This window comes from Gymnoscopelus microlampas (assembly GCF_963454915.1).
Source record: "Gymnoscopelus microlampas genome assembly, chromosome: 6".
Taxonomy (NCBI): Eukaryota; Metazoa; Chordata; class Actinopteri; order Myctophiformes; family Myctophidae; genus Gymnoscopelus; species Gymnoscopelus microlampas.
Window position 1 is genome coordinate 51,965,200 of NC_139943.1, and position 13,800 is coordinate 51,978,999.

General features: G+C 44.2%; 3 protein-coding genes across 3 annotated transcripts; 1 reads left to right on the forward strand and 2 right to left on the reverse strand.

Annotated features, from left to right (window-relative positions):
* Positions 1-5,715: 5,715 nt before the first annotated feature.
* LOC311047047 (proteasome subunit alpha type-1-like) lies at positions 5,716-6,495 on the reverse strand (the record flags this gene model as incomplete). Its single annotated transcript, XM_084059630.1, has 1 exon — positions 5,716-6,495. The coding sequence occupies one exon, from the start codon at positions 6,493-6,495 to the stop codon at positions 5,716-5,718; it is 780 nt and encodes a 259-aa protein (XP_083915756.1).
* A 1,939-nt stretch (positions 6,496-8,434) lies between these two features.
* Positions 8,435-9,229, reverse strand: LOC311047048 (proteasome subunit alpha type-1-like; the record flags this gene model as incomplete). Its single annotated transcript, XM_084059631.1, has 1 exon — positions 8,435-9,229. The coding sequence occupies one exon, from the start codon at positions 9,227-9,229 to the stop codon at positions 8,435-8,437; it is 795 nt and encodes a 264-aa protein (XP_083915757.1).
* A 576-nt stretch (positions 9,230-9,805) lies between these two features.
* LOC311047339 (proteasome activator complex subunit 3-like) lies at positions 9,806-10,555 on the forward strand (the record flags this gene model as incomplete). The annotated part of the gene is made up of 1 exon (XM_084060024.1): positions 9,806-10,555. The coding sequence occupies one exon, from the start codon at positions 9,806-9,808 to the stop codon at positions 10,553-10,555; it is 750 nt and encodes a 249-aa protein (XP_083916150.1).
* Positions 10,556-13,800: the final 3,245 nt, after the last annotated feature.

Sequence of the window (13,800 nt, forward strand, 5' to 3'; positions counted from 1 at the left end):
TCTCCCCCATCCTTCACTCCATCTTCTGGGAATCCTACAGGACAGTGTCTGTACCCACCCTCTGGAAAACATCCACCATCATACCGGTACCCCAGAAACCCCGCCCCTCAGAACCTAACCATTATAGACCTGTTGCACTAACATCAATAATGATGAAACTTATGGAAAGACTGATACTGAACATCATCCTGCCAGCTGTCAGGTCACAGCTGGACCCGTATCAGTTTGCCTACAGGGCCAAGAGGGGGACAGAGGATGCTGTGGCATGCCTCCTTCATCCCCTTCTCCAACACCTGGATTCATCAAAGGACAATTTTGCCTCTATTCTTTTCGTTGACTTTAGTTCTGCCTTTAACACCATTCAACGCCATCACATGATCAAGAAACTGCATCACCTCAGCATCCCCCCACTCCTCATCCACTGGATTCACAATTTTTTGAGTAATAGACCACAGACAGTTAAAGATCATTATCTGTTGCCCCTCATCTTCTGCTATTACTGTACAAAAGCATCATTCAACCCGTTTTACTGTATTGTTCCGCATGTTTTTTCAACATACTGTCCATGCCTAACAGGAACAAACTTTACAGTATCACCCGGATTGCCTCCAAAATCATCGGACTTCCCATACTCACACTTGCTGATATGAACAATAAGGCCATCACACGCTTAGCACTTTCAATAACAAATGACACTGATCATCCCCTGTATCGCTACTTTGACCTCATGCCATCTGGTCGGAGATACAGAACCTTAAAGTGGAAAAAGGTTCGTTTTAGCAGGAGTTTTGTCCCCTCAGCCATCGCGGCATTAAACCAACTGCCCCGTCCATAGGAGGGTTTTCCGTGTACAGTGGGGACCTCATGTCTTTGTCTTGTGATATGTTGTTTTTGTTGTGAACAGACCTTGTGAAGACAATTTTCCCCTTGGGGACAATAAACATTATTATCAGGGGTGCACATAACTGGTGCGCAGGTGCGCATGGGCACCCAAAATAAAAAATGCGCACCACATCAGGCGACGCGAGGCGCTTTTGCGCACCAACAGCTGGGACAGGAATTTCCAAGCTTTTATTTTTTAGCAAAACTAAAAAATAAAAGCCTGGAGATCGAGGCTAGGAATTTACTTCCTGAAGCCACACTCAAACAATCACTCTAAAGCACCCGTCGGCCCCATGTACAGCCATTAGGCACAGGGGTAGAGATATGACTCGCGTCGCCTCGCATCGCCTCGCTGCGTGCACGCAGCCAGCAGCGGCTGTTGGAGGCACTCGTCACCGATGATGAACGGCACCAAAATATGCCGTGAACGTCCCAATCTGGCGGATAAAATCAGCGCAGCAGCACAGGGCACCAACCTTGGGGGCTTTACCTAACCCCCCCCCCCCCCCCCCCCCCGTTGACAAACCTGCCCGGTGGGCACCGTGCTGAACCCCCCCCCCGTTGACAAACTGTCCGGTGGGCACCGTGCTGACCCCCCCCCCCCGTTGACAAAACGGGACGGGACCATGCGCACCAAGTCACATCTCCAGGTGCTCTTCTGCGTACCAGACCTAAAAAGTTATGTGCACCCCTGATTATTATTATTATTGTCTCCGCCAGGAGACATTGTTTTCACTTTCCGTGAAACAAGCTAACATTGGTCAAGCCTCACGTGACACGTGACAATACGGTGAAATAGTGTGATCTCATTGGCTAGTGACGTATAGCGGCCTATAAATACATGTGTCACTTTGAAAGAGTCTGTGCCTCTTTCAGAGTGAGGTAAGACAGGAATAATCGCGAAATGGCTGAGAAATGGCGGATACTGTAACAATTGGATAGGACACTTACACAGACAGGATGGATAGGACACTTACACAGACAGGACGGATAGGACACTTATACAGACAGGACGGATAGGACACTTATACAGACAGGACGGATAGGACAGTTATACAGACGGATAGGACACTTGTGTCATGTTACTATGACACAGTAACATGTTCTATTTTTTGTAAGAATTAGAACATAAGAATTAGAACATTCCCAACATTCCCAACACAAGTCTGCTGGCGGAGACTTGTGCTCCGAGGAGCACTTTTTCTAGTTATTATCATTATTATGTGTGCACGTGCATGCTTCGCCATCATAAATAAAATTAATCCACTCGGCTCGTGTATCTTCTTTGACTGGGAGACGATGTAAAGATTTGTGTTCATCAACACAGCCAACAACAGAGCAGCAGGTTGAGTGATCTTTAGAAGCCATTATTATTTATTACCGCACTAGTTACTTTACACCACTGGATACAACACACTCCGTAGTGACTGGTGAGTCAAAGTTGACCTACTTTACTGTATAGATGAGAGAGATGAAGCAGAGACCCTCTCTGCTTCATCTCTCTTTTATTTCTCTTATATTTTCATCTCTCTTACATTGCTTATAAATTGTGCGCTGGGGTGTGTCGTTTGAACATGTGTATTATGAATGATGTTTAACACTGTGACTTGTCATGGACAGACTGGAAAACTGCTGTTTGGTCGCCATCTAGTGTTCACCAGCAGACACTACATGGGTCTGAAGATTATTATGGATGCTATAAATCAGTGGTTCTCAAACGTTTTCATGTCAAGGACCCCCAAATTAATGTATGGTATGCATTTGGCCACGGACCCCCATTTGAAAATAGTTTGTGCCAGGGGCCCCCAGAAGAGAAGATTTATGTTAAGAAATTCAACATTATTCAACATTTTTCAAACATTTTCGAGATTTTTCAAAATTAGATGCGCAAGCTCGCAGCGTGGCTGTATATCTGTTATTTTTGAATACCCAAAGTATAAAATATGGATAAAGTGGTTAAAATGATTGTGATGCTATAATAAATAATTTAGCGCGAGTCCCCGGACCCCACTGTGAGAACCAATGCTATAAATAATACAAGTTCATATTGATTGTCTCCGCCAGGCCGAAAGGCATGGCGAGAGAGTATGTTTTACCCCCTGTCCGTCCGTCCGTCCGTGTGTGTGTCATTCTGTCTTGTCTGTGTACAGCTAATCTCTGGCACCGTTGGCTTGATCACAGCGAAACTGTGCACACACAGTCCCTGGATGCCAAAGCCGAACCTCTGCTCCAAATTTTTCACATGGGCCTTTTATAGCGCCACCAGTAGGCCGATTTGTGCAAAACATATTTTTGAACAGTACTCCTACAAATTTTGGCCAAAAATCCCCCAAATCGGTACACAGTATCTCTATAGTCATTAAAAGAAACGGCTCATTTCAGATTTTTCATATTCCATCCTGATTGACAAAAATTGTCTTTCAAAGTTTGCAGGAGTACTCTGTTTCGAACAAAATGCCTCAAATCATGAACACAGCATGCAATTTCAGTGACATTTTGCACACACATTCCCATTAGGCCGAGGAAGAAATGCCATTTGAAAATGTTCAAATCAGCCTCATGGTGGCCCTGTAACAGGCCGATTCGTGTTTTTACCTATAACTGCACCGATCGGTGTAAAACTTTGTATGCACACTCTCTAGAGGCCAAGGACAAACCTTTGCCCTGCATTTTTCACATTTGCCTTTATAGCGCCACCAGGAGGCAGACTTATGTAAAACACATTTTTTGATATTAAGCCTTCATATTTGATCCAAATTTCACGCAAATCGGTACACATGATCTCTATAGTCATGTGATCAAGACGGATCTGTTTGATTTTTCATATGGCATCCTGATTGGCTAACACTGACATGTAATGTTTGCAGGAGTGGCCCGTTTTGAACAAAATGCCGCAAATCATGAATGCAGCGTCCGATTACGGTGAAACTTTGAACGCACATTCACACCATGTTGAGGAATAAATGCCACCCTTTTAACATTGGCCTGTTATAGCGCCACCAGCAGGTCAAATTTAGCAAAACATATTTTTAGAACAAAATGCCTCAAATCATGCATGCAGTGTCCGATTGCCGTGCAAGGCCTAGGAATAAATGGCATCCTTTTCACATTGGCCTATTATAGCGCCACCAGGAGGCCATAATAACCTACCTGACCTGGCGGAGACTTGTGCTCCGAGGAGCACTTTTTCTAGTTCCATCATGTGTCCATAGATACTGATTTTAAATATGTAAATTATCTCATTAAATATGCACGATTCAAACATGTATGATGCATAAAATTGCTATAATAATTATATATCATTGATTTATGTCCCAAACTGTTTATTAATTATTATTATTATTATTATTACCCTCATTAATATTTTATTTTTTAATTTCTAATTTTATAGGCTATATCATCGTCAGTCTATGTTGTTCTGTAACCTTCGACTCCGGTTCTCCAGGTATGGTAATTAATCAATCTTCAATCTTGTTTTTTCATTTATTTATTTTTTCAAGTGCAACTGCTGACATTATTTGGGTTTCAGCCTCTTTTGTCCGTCTGGCATTCTGACATGTTGTTTTCAATGGTAGCGACAGAGCCATGTTTGGATGCAAATCCTCCAAACTCAGAACAAAGTGATTTAAGTTCAGTCAGCTCCACAGACAAATCCCATGCTGTCCATAACTTTACCGTGTTGCTCCGTTGACAAAGTGTTGATTTTAAGTTTCTTTGGGGGACTCCTTTTTTGGTTGAAAATATCTGTCTTTGATGGTATACATTTTTGTTGGTATAATGTGATTCCCAGAATTCCGTTCGTAACATCCACAGAAGTATACAGCTCCAAAACTAATACTTCCGGCACCAATAAATACATTTCCGCTACATTTCTGGTGCTTGCGTCATTTCCCCGAGTGACACTTGGGACTGAAAATAGTGTTTAATTTGTCAAAAAACACATTTATTTGGAATGGTTATTGTATATATTGTGAAAGAATAATAATAAAACATAATATATAATAATAATAATAATAATAAAAAAAAATATTTTGGTGCTCAGGTGGCAGGGGTTTGAATCCACCACGGTGGTGCATCTGGTTTGGCCAAGCGTCTTTACCAACACAATTGGCCCGTCCGTGTTCAGGGGAGGAAAGCCGGGCGGGGAGGGTGATCTTTGTCAACTGCATATACTCCTACGGGCCGGGGCGGAGCCTGTCAGCGGGGGGTTGTCTAATGGGAGGAGTAGTATGGAGGCGCCATGTCCTCCCAATGGGGGCTTCTCACTGGCATGGTGAGCCAGTGGGATACAATAACAATGGCAACACAGAAATGTCCGGAGAGAAATTCATCATTGGCATACGATAATAACTAATTCATTAGGAGAAAAGGGGGTAAAAATATTTGGCTACTCCAGATGACATTTAAAACTAGAAAATGTGCTCCTCGGAGCACAGGTCTCCGCCAGTACTGTTCCTGATTAATCCTGTCTTACCTATTTATATTACATATTGTCACGTGTCACTTGACCAATGTTAGCTTGGCTGATGGAAGCTCACTTAAAAAAAATATAAATGATTTTTTGAAGTGACACACCTATTTATAGGTTTCTATTTCGTCATGCGTCTCGCTAGCCAATCAAAGCACACCCTTTCATCATATTGTCACGTGTCACGTGAAGCTTGACCAATGTTAGCTTGGTGGACACACGGAAGGACGGAGACGAAAACATACTCTCCACCTCTGGCGGAGACAAAAAAAAAAACCTTTTGTTTATGTGAAAAGGCTACACCATATGCCCTTAAGCATAAGTGCCTGGTGATGATGAGGGCTGTGACATTTACAACTTCCAACTCAGCCTTCCATTGGCTCGTCAGGCCTCTCTGCAGCAGGCTCCTCCTCTTCAGGCTGGGCCACTTGTCTCTGTGGTCTCTCCTCAAGTCCATCGAGGAAAGGGGCGACATCATCATCATCGTAGATTGTGAACTCCATATCTTTGCCAACAATCCCGATGGACACGTTCTTTGTGGTGAGATCTTGCTGAGTGGGCAGGGTTTCTCTTAGAGCACGAAGACCATGTTGCACAAGATCATTCAGATTGCAGTCAAGGAAGGCGTCCATGTTTCTCTCCAAGTAGGTCCGTGCAGACTGGGAGCGTGCGCCTATGGACATGGCCTTGCAATCAAAGAAGTTGGCTGAGGGACAGGTTTGAAAAATGTGTGGACCCATGTCATCATATCCGGCAATGAGCAGCCCCACACCATAAGGCCTTCTTCCATATCTCTGTGTTGGTATTTGGGTCTTGCTTCCGATGACCGAGACGAGGCGGGACACGTGGAGCGGCTGGTCGAACACATACCTGGAGTCGAGGCATTCTTGACGCATGAAGTTGCACAGGAGCCTCGCATCAGCTGTGAGACCCGCGATGGAGATGCCCACATGGTTATCTACGTGCAGAATCTTCTTCTGATGAGCGGCCAACTCCGATTGAGCTCTCTTCAGTGCAACAAGGACTGCATGGGTGCGAGATTTGAGACCCACCGTCGCAGATCCTTGCTTCACTGCTTCCATTGCGTACTCAATCTGATGAATGCGCCCCTGGGGGCTCCAGACTGTAACATCGTTGTCATACATATGGTCATGAATGCAGCGTCCGATTACGGTGAAACTTTGAACGCACATTCACACCATGTTGAGGAATAAATGCCACCCTTTTAACATTGGCCTGTTATAGCGCCACCAGCAGGTCAAATTTAGCAAAACATATTTTTAGAACAAAATGCCTCAAATCATGCATGCAGTGTCCGATTGCCGTGCAAGGCCTAGGAATAAATGGCATCCTTTTCACATTGGCCTATTATAGCGCCACCAGGAGGCCATAATAACCTACCTGACCTGGCGGAGACTTGTGCTCCGAGGAGCACTTTTTCTAGTTCCATCATGTGTCCATAGATACTGATTTTAAATATGTAAATTATCTCATTAAATATGCACGATTCAAACATGTATGATGCATAAAATTGCTATAATAATTATATATCATTGATTTATGTCCCAAACTGTTTATTAATTATTATTATTATTATTATTATTACCCTCATTAATATTTTATTTTTTAATTTCTAATTTTATAGGCTATATCATCGTCAGTCTATGTTGTTCTGTAACCTTCGACTCCGGTTCTCCAGGTATGGTAATTAATCAATCTTCAATCTTGTTTTTTCATTTATTTATTTTTTCAAGTGCAACTGCTGACATTATTTGGGTTTCAGCCTCTTTTGTCCGTCTGGCATTCTGACATGTTGTTTTCAATGGTAGCGACAGAGCCATGTTTGGATGCAAATCCTCCAAACTCAGAACAAAGTGATTTAAGTTCAGTCAGCTCCACAGACAAATCCCATGCTGTCCATAACTTTACCGTGTTGCTCCGTTGACAAAGTGTTGATTTTAAGTTTCTTTGGGGGACTCCTTTTTTGGTTGAAAATATCTGTCTTTGATGGTATACATTTTTGTTGGTATAATGTGATTCCCAGAATTCCGTTCGTAACATCCACAGAAGTATACAGCTCCAAAACTAATACTTCCGGCACCAATAAATACATTTCCGCTACATTTCTGGTGCTTGCGTCATTTCCCCGAGTGACACTTGGGACTGAAAATAGTGTTTAATTTGTCAAAAAACACATTTATTTGGAATGGTTATTGTATATATTGTGAAAGAATAATAATAAAACATAATATATAATAATAATAATAATAAAAAAAAATATTTTGGTGCTCAGGTGGCAGGGGTTTGAATCCACCACGGTGGTGCATCTGGTTTGGCCAAGCGTCTTTACCAACACAATTGGCCCGTCCGTGTTCAGGGGAGGAAAGCCGGGCGGGGAGGGTGATCTTTGTCAACTGCATATACTCCTACGGGCCGGGGCGGAGCCTGTCAGCGGGGGGTTGTCTAATGGGAGGAGTAGTATGGAGGCGCCATGTCCTCCCAATGGGGGCTTCTCACTGGCATGGTGAGCCAGTGGGATACAATAACAATGGCAACACAGAAATGTCCGGAGAGAAATTCATCATTGGCATACGATAATAACTAATTCATTAGGAGAAAAGGGGGTAAAAATATTTGGCTACTCCAGATGACATTTAAAACTAGAAAATGTGCTCCTCGGAGCACAGGTCTCCGCCAGTACTGTTCCTGATTAATCCTGTCTTACCTATTTATATTACATATTGTCACGTGTCACTTGACCAATGTTAGCTTGGCTGATGGAAGCTCACTTAAAAAAAATATAAATGATTTTTTGAAGTGACACACCTATTTATAGGTTTCTATTTCGTCATGCGTCTCGCTAGCCAATCAAAGCACACCCTTTCATCATATTGTCACGTGTCACGTGAAGCTTGACCAATGTTAGCTTGGTGGACACACGGAAGGACGGAGACGAAAACATACTCTCCACCTCTGGCGGAGACAAAAAAAAAAACCTTTTGTTTATGTGAAAAGGCTACACCATATGCCCTTAAGCATAAGTGCCTGGTGATGATGAGGGCTGTGACATTTACAACTTCCAACTCAGCCTTCCATTGGCTCGTCAGGCCTCTCTGCAGCAGGCTCCTCCTCTTCAGGCTGGGCCACTTGTCTCTGTGGTCTCTCCTCAAGTCCATCGAGGAAAGGGGCGACATCATCATCATCGTAGATTGTGAACTCCATATCTTTGCCAACAATCCCGATGGACACGTTCTTTGTGGTGAGATCTTGCTGAGTGGGCAGGGTTTCTCTTAGAGCACGAAGACCATGTTGCACAAGATCATTCAGATTGCAGTCAAGGAAGGCGTCCATGTTTCTCTCCAAGTAGGTCCGTGCAGACTGGGAGCGTGCGCCTATGGACATGGCCTTGCAATCAAAGAAGTTGGCTGAGGGACAGGTTTGAAAAATGTGTGGACCCATGTCATCATATCCGGCAATGAGCAGCCCCACACCATAAGGCCTTCTTCCATATCTCTGTGTTGGTATTTGGGTCTTGCTTCCGATGACCGAGACGAGGCGGGACACGTGGAGCGGCTGGTCGAACACATACCTGGAGTCGAGGCATTCTTGACGCATGAAGTTGCACAGGAGCCTCGCATCAGCTGTGAGACCCGCGATGGAGATGCCCACATGGTTATCTACGTGCAGAATCTTCTTCTGATGAGCGGCCAACTCCGATTGAGCTCTCTTCAGTGCAACAAGGACTGCATGGGTGCGAGATTTGAGACCCACCGTCGCAGATCCTTGCTTCACTGCTTCCATTGCGTACTCAATCTGATGAATGCGCCCCTGGGGGCTCCAGACTGTAACATCGTTGTCATACATATGGTTGCGGAACATTTTTTTGCAATTTATTAGAAATCAGCTATGTATGATTGAATGGTAATTGTGCTCGGGTGAGTACAAAAAGAGATGCAGAGTCCAGAAGATGTCAGGGCCAGCTGTCGTTGTGCTGCTATATCACTCCTCTAACGAACATACACTGCAAATGATCTCAGATATGAAGCTACAGGCCTTAATACAAACTATTGCCATGATGTCAACGCCCATATTCGGACTGGAGGAGGGTGTCCATATTTAGATATGCCCACATTTAGATGCAATGTAGGACATTATCATGACGTCAACAATGATGGCAAGTGTGCCTCCGTCCATGGTCCAAGCACACAACAGCAAATTGAGGAAACATACACAGTGCCTCCACAAAGTGGCGTTGCTAGGTGTGCATGACTACGGTTTGTGTTGTGTGTGACAACAGACCAGAGCCCCTGCCAGGCTGTATAAGGCACAAAGGCACCTTTCATTCTTCACCTTTGTCAGACAAACTAGCAAAGGAGATCGATGGTCATTTATGAGCTCACACAATTCTTTATGTCATAATTAGGGAAGCCACACATCTTAGTATTTGATTACAATATGTCTCCACTCCTTAAAGTGGATAATGAAACCAAAAGCAAGGTGGATGCTTTCAGGGAACGGATCACTAGAGAAGCAGAGCACCTCGTTGCCAATTTTTTCCCAAGGAAATTATTGGAGCTGGATCACTTCCTGACGGATCCCTGCATAAACGTTTCTGAGCTGAAGGAGATCCACTCAGAGATGAACCTGAACGCGCCCGACCCCGTGTTGCTCTCAAACCTGCACAAAGGACTGGAGGCGCAGAACGACGGGTGGGAGGATAAGGTGACCGGCGCCAAGGTCTTTGTAGTGCCCAGTGAGATGACGATGAAGAGCAACGCTAAGCTCGTCGACCTGATCGAAAAGGTCAAACCGGAGATCAGGACGCTCATAGAGAAATGCAACACGGTTCAAATGTGGGTCCAGCTGCTCATTCCCAAGATAGAGGACGGCAACAACTTTGGCGTGTCAATCCAGGAGGAGACGATCGGCGAACTCAGAGTGGTGGGGCTGGTGGCGTTCTCCTACCTGGACCACATATCAAAGTACTACATCACACGGGCACAGCAGATGGCTAAGATAGTGAAACACCCACAGGTGGAGGACTACTGGCGCACGATAACGGAGATCGATGAGAACATATACATCAGCCTGAAGATCATCGTTTCCGATCTCAGAAACTATTATGTGACATTACACGACACGATCATGAAGAACATTGAGAAGATCAGAATTCCCAGAAGCCGCAACACCGACTCGCTATACTGATGTCTGTCCATGAGAGAGACCAATGAAGGAGACAATTCTGTCAACACTTTCTTCAGGCCATAATAGCCTCTATAACAGGGGTCTTCAACGTTTTCAAGCCAAGGACCCCCTAGCTGAGAGAGAGATGAAGCAGGGACCCCCTCTATACTGTATAAAATAGTGTTTCAGCTAAACTTTTGCTGCTCTCTTTTCCCTCTACACCTATAACTATCTACAAGCTCACAACGCCTCGCGCTGCGACCAGAGGTGGACAAAGTACCCCAGTACTTGAGTCAAAGTATAGACTAAAGATAACTAAATAAAGTAGCCTAATTGCTGTTAAACATACTTGCATATTCAAAAGTGCATGCTTTTAAAAACACTTTAGCAATCAAAAGCACAAGAGCATTTTCTTTTTTTAATATCAATACATTGCTGTATTGTTTTCACAAAGCTTTTACAGAACCTTACGTGACGTGATGCGAGAGTGCGGTCTAGCCAACACCAACTCGTTTCCCTCCACACTCTCCTCTCTATAGGCTATATGCGCAGCAGCCATATTGGAAGGAAATCGGGCCTTCACAGGTGTTACCAATGATACTAATTAAGGCTCTGTTCCATTTAGTGTAGCACAGTGGTTCTCAAACTTTTTAATTACAAGGACTCCCATAACTCTGAGAGTGTACAAATGGAACCAAATGGACCCTTACGGGTCCATTTGGTTCCATTTGTACACTCTCAGAGTTACACACCCGTAAGGGGCCATTTGGAACCCCCTCAAGGAACCCTGGACCACACTTTGAGACCAGAATGGAACAGAGCCTTAATTAGTATTATTGGTAACACCTGTTAAGGAAGTAAGAAGAGGCCTCTACAGGCCTCTACAGTGTTGTTAGCTAAGCTGTTGCGCCGCACTGCATCTACATAGGTGTGCGCTTCTTGCCTTTTCCTGGCTTTGCCCTGGGTTGGCTCCCAATGTGTCAGTTTGCTTGCCACTAGTTCCGGGTGCCTGACGCAGTGCTCTGACAGCCTCATTCTTCTCTCTCTGACTTAGTCTGTGACCCGTGGTATAGGCCCCCGTAGAGAACCACATTTCTAATGGGACACCTAGTGCCTTTCGTAGCATTCTTGTGTAGACTCCATCCAGGGCCCTTGTTGTGCTGTGAGGGTCCGTGTCTCAGCCCCATACAGCAGTACTGACAGAACATTATAACTCCCTGAAACCACCTAATGAATGCACTTGCTTATAGAACCACACAACGCCATGCACAGAAACACCTATAAATACTGAAATTGAATCAACGAAAAGTATAGTCATCTATATTTTGTTTAAACAATAATAACTTAGTTGTAGCTTTGAGCTAAATGAAAAAAGTTAGTCATTATCATTTGCCTACATTTTTATTTGGGTCCAAAGCCCTTGAAAGCTTATTTTTTCCAATGTATTTACAGGTCCTGGTTTAGTAAGGAATTTCACTCCAAAATTAGTAGTGACACGGTGCGAAGTTACACCACATTTGGTTACCCATCCAATTCAGAAGTAGTCTCGCGTAGCCAGACCCCACAGAAAATGAAAAACAGCGACCTCTGCTTTTCTGATATTCTGTGGAGTCTGGCAGGAGTATAATGTTAGACTAGAGCGCAGGGAAACACCGGTTTCATGTCTGCCTATAGCGCATCACTTCCGGTTGGTGCGACCATGTTTTCATTCCCACTAACAATATTTCTACACGGAACACTAACACCACTTCTCCCAGAGAACATGGATGGTTTTGGTTATAAGCCCACTTGTTTCTATGATGAAAGAGTAATTTAAAATGTGAATATCTTTCCGTGGTTTTGTCCGCTCCGAGGACGCTATTGTTAAATTAGTTTCGGCTAGTTTCGAGGGGGGGAGGGTGGATCATGGTGGATGGACACGTGAATCCCGCCCACTACATTTGATTGGGTAAAGCGCGGCCCACTTCCTGATCTGAAGGCACGCCCACTTTTAGCCAATGCGCACTGGTTAGGACGAACCGCTCCGACAGATTCCACCGCAGGTCGGAATCTGTTCTTGAGAGATTAATTCAGAAGTTGTTACATGACAGTCTTCCTAGAAATAGATAGCTTCATAGACTTTTTTGACGGTGTTGCATAAATGTATGTTTTTTGTTTGTCTGTTTGTTTACATATTAACTTTTGTATCAATATGTTGGATTCATGTTAAATGTGTATTTTCGGAAATGTAACCACTTAAACCTTCAGTACTTTGTAAACTTGACCTTTGGCTCTGTACTTTTTTCTATAGAGTTCAAATATATCTAGAGAACCGACAGCCCCAGCTATTCATTTCAATGAAAGTTGCTCACCAGTGCATGAGGCCCCTGGAAGTACCTCTACATCCTGGATTGGCTCCAACGTTGGAGCCAATAAAGCAGGCGTACTAACGTTTCAGACGATAGAAGCATGCAGAGTAGCGTTCTACTGTAAATGCAGAAGTATTGCAATACCAGATTTGGCTTCAATAATCCTCCACGGTCCTGGGGCCTTGCTTTTTTCCCTCTACACCTAATCTCCTCGCCAAAAATAGCCGATCTACAAGCTGTTCGCCTCAGAATAGGTTTAGGTATAGGGTTCGGGTTAGGGTTTTGTATATAGGTAAGGGTTGGGGTTAGGTTTTTTGTTGGGGTTTGGGTTATGGTTGGGGTTGGTGTTAAGCGATGGTGTCGCACATTGGAAGACCCTGGGGTCTGATGTACTTACACCCCCGCCCCCTTCCTGCACCAGAAAGGCTCGCTCAAATGTGATGTAGCTGAAATGATCTCCTGTTGGGTGAAGAGCTCCTTGTCACTTTATTTGAACAGTCCCACTTACGGGAAGCAGAATCCATACTCTTTTACAGCTGAAATAGGATAAAAAGGAGATACTAGAAACACTACCAAGTGCTTTAGAAAGTACCCAGCAAGCACAATGACGTCATGATGACGCTATGATGACGCCCGGTCATCACCCCGGTGACGTTCAGGACTAGGCCAGATCACAGCCCATATGGGGATGATCTTTACGTCATTTACAGGACGTCATCACCGGGACATCATATGGACATTTGGACATCAATTTTGGGTGATGAGAATGTGTTTAGATGACGTCCTGGAAGTGACGTTTTTGTGGTCAGGATTAATTTTGGTTGAAATCAGGTGATATTCTGGGCCAGATCTGACTTGTCTTGGTTTGACTTGATCTAGCCCCAATCGAGACGTCACTGATTGGTCCGGGTCCTGACT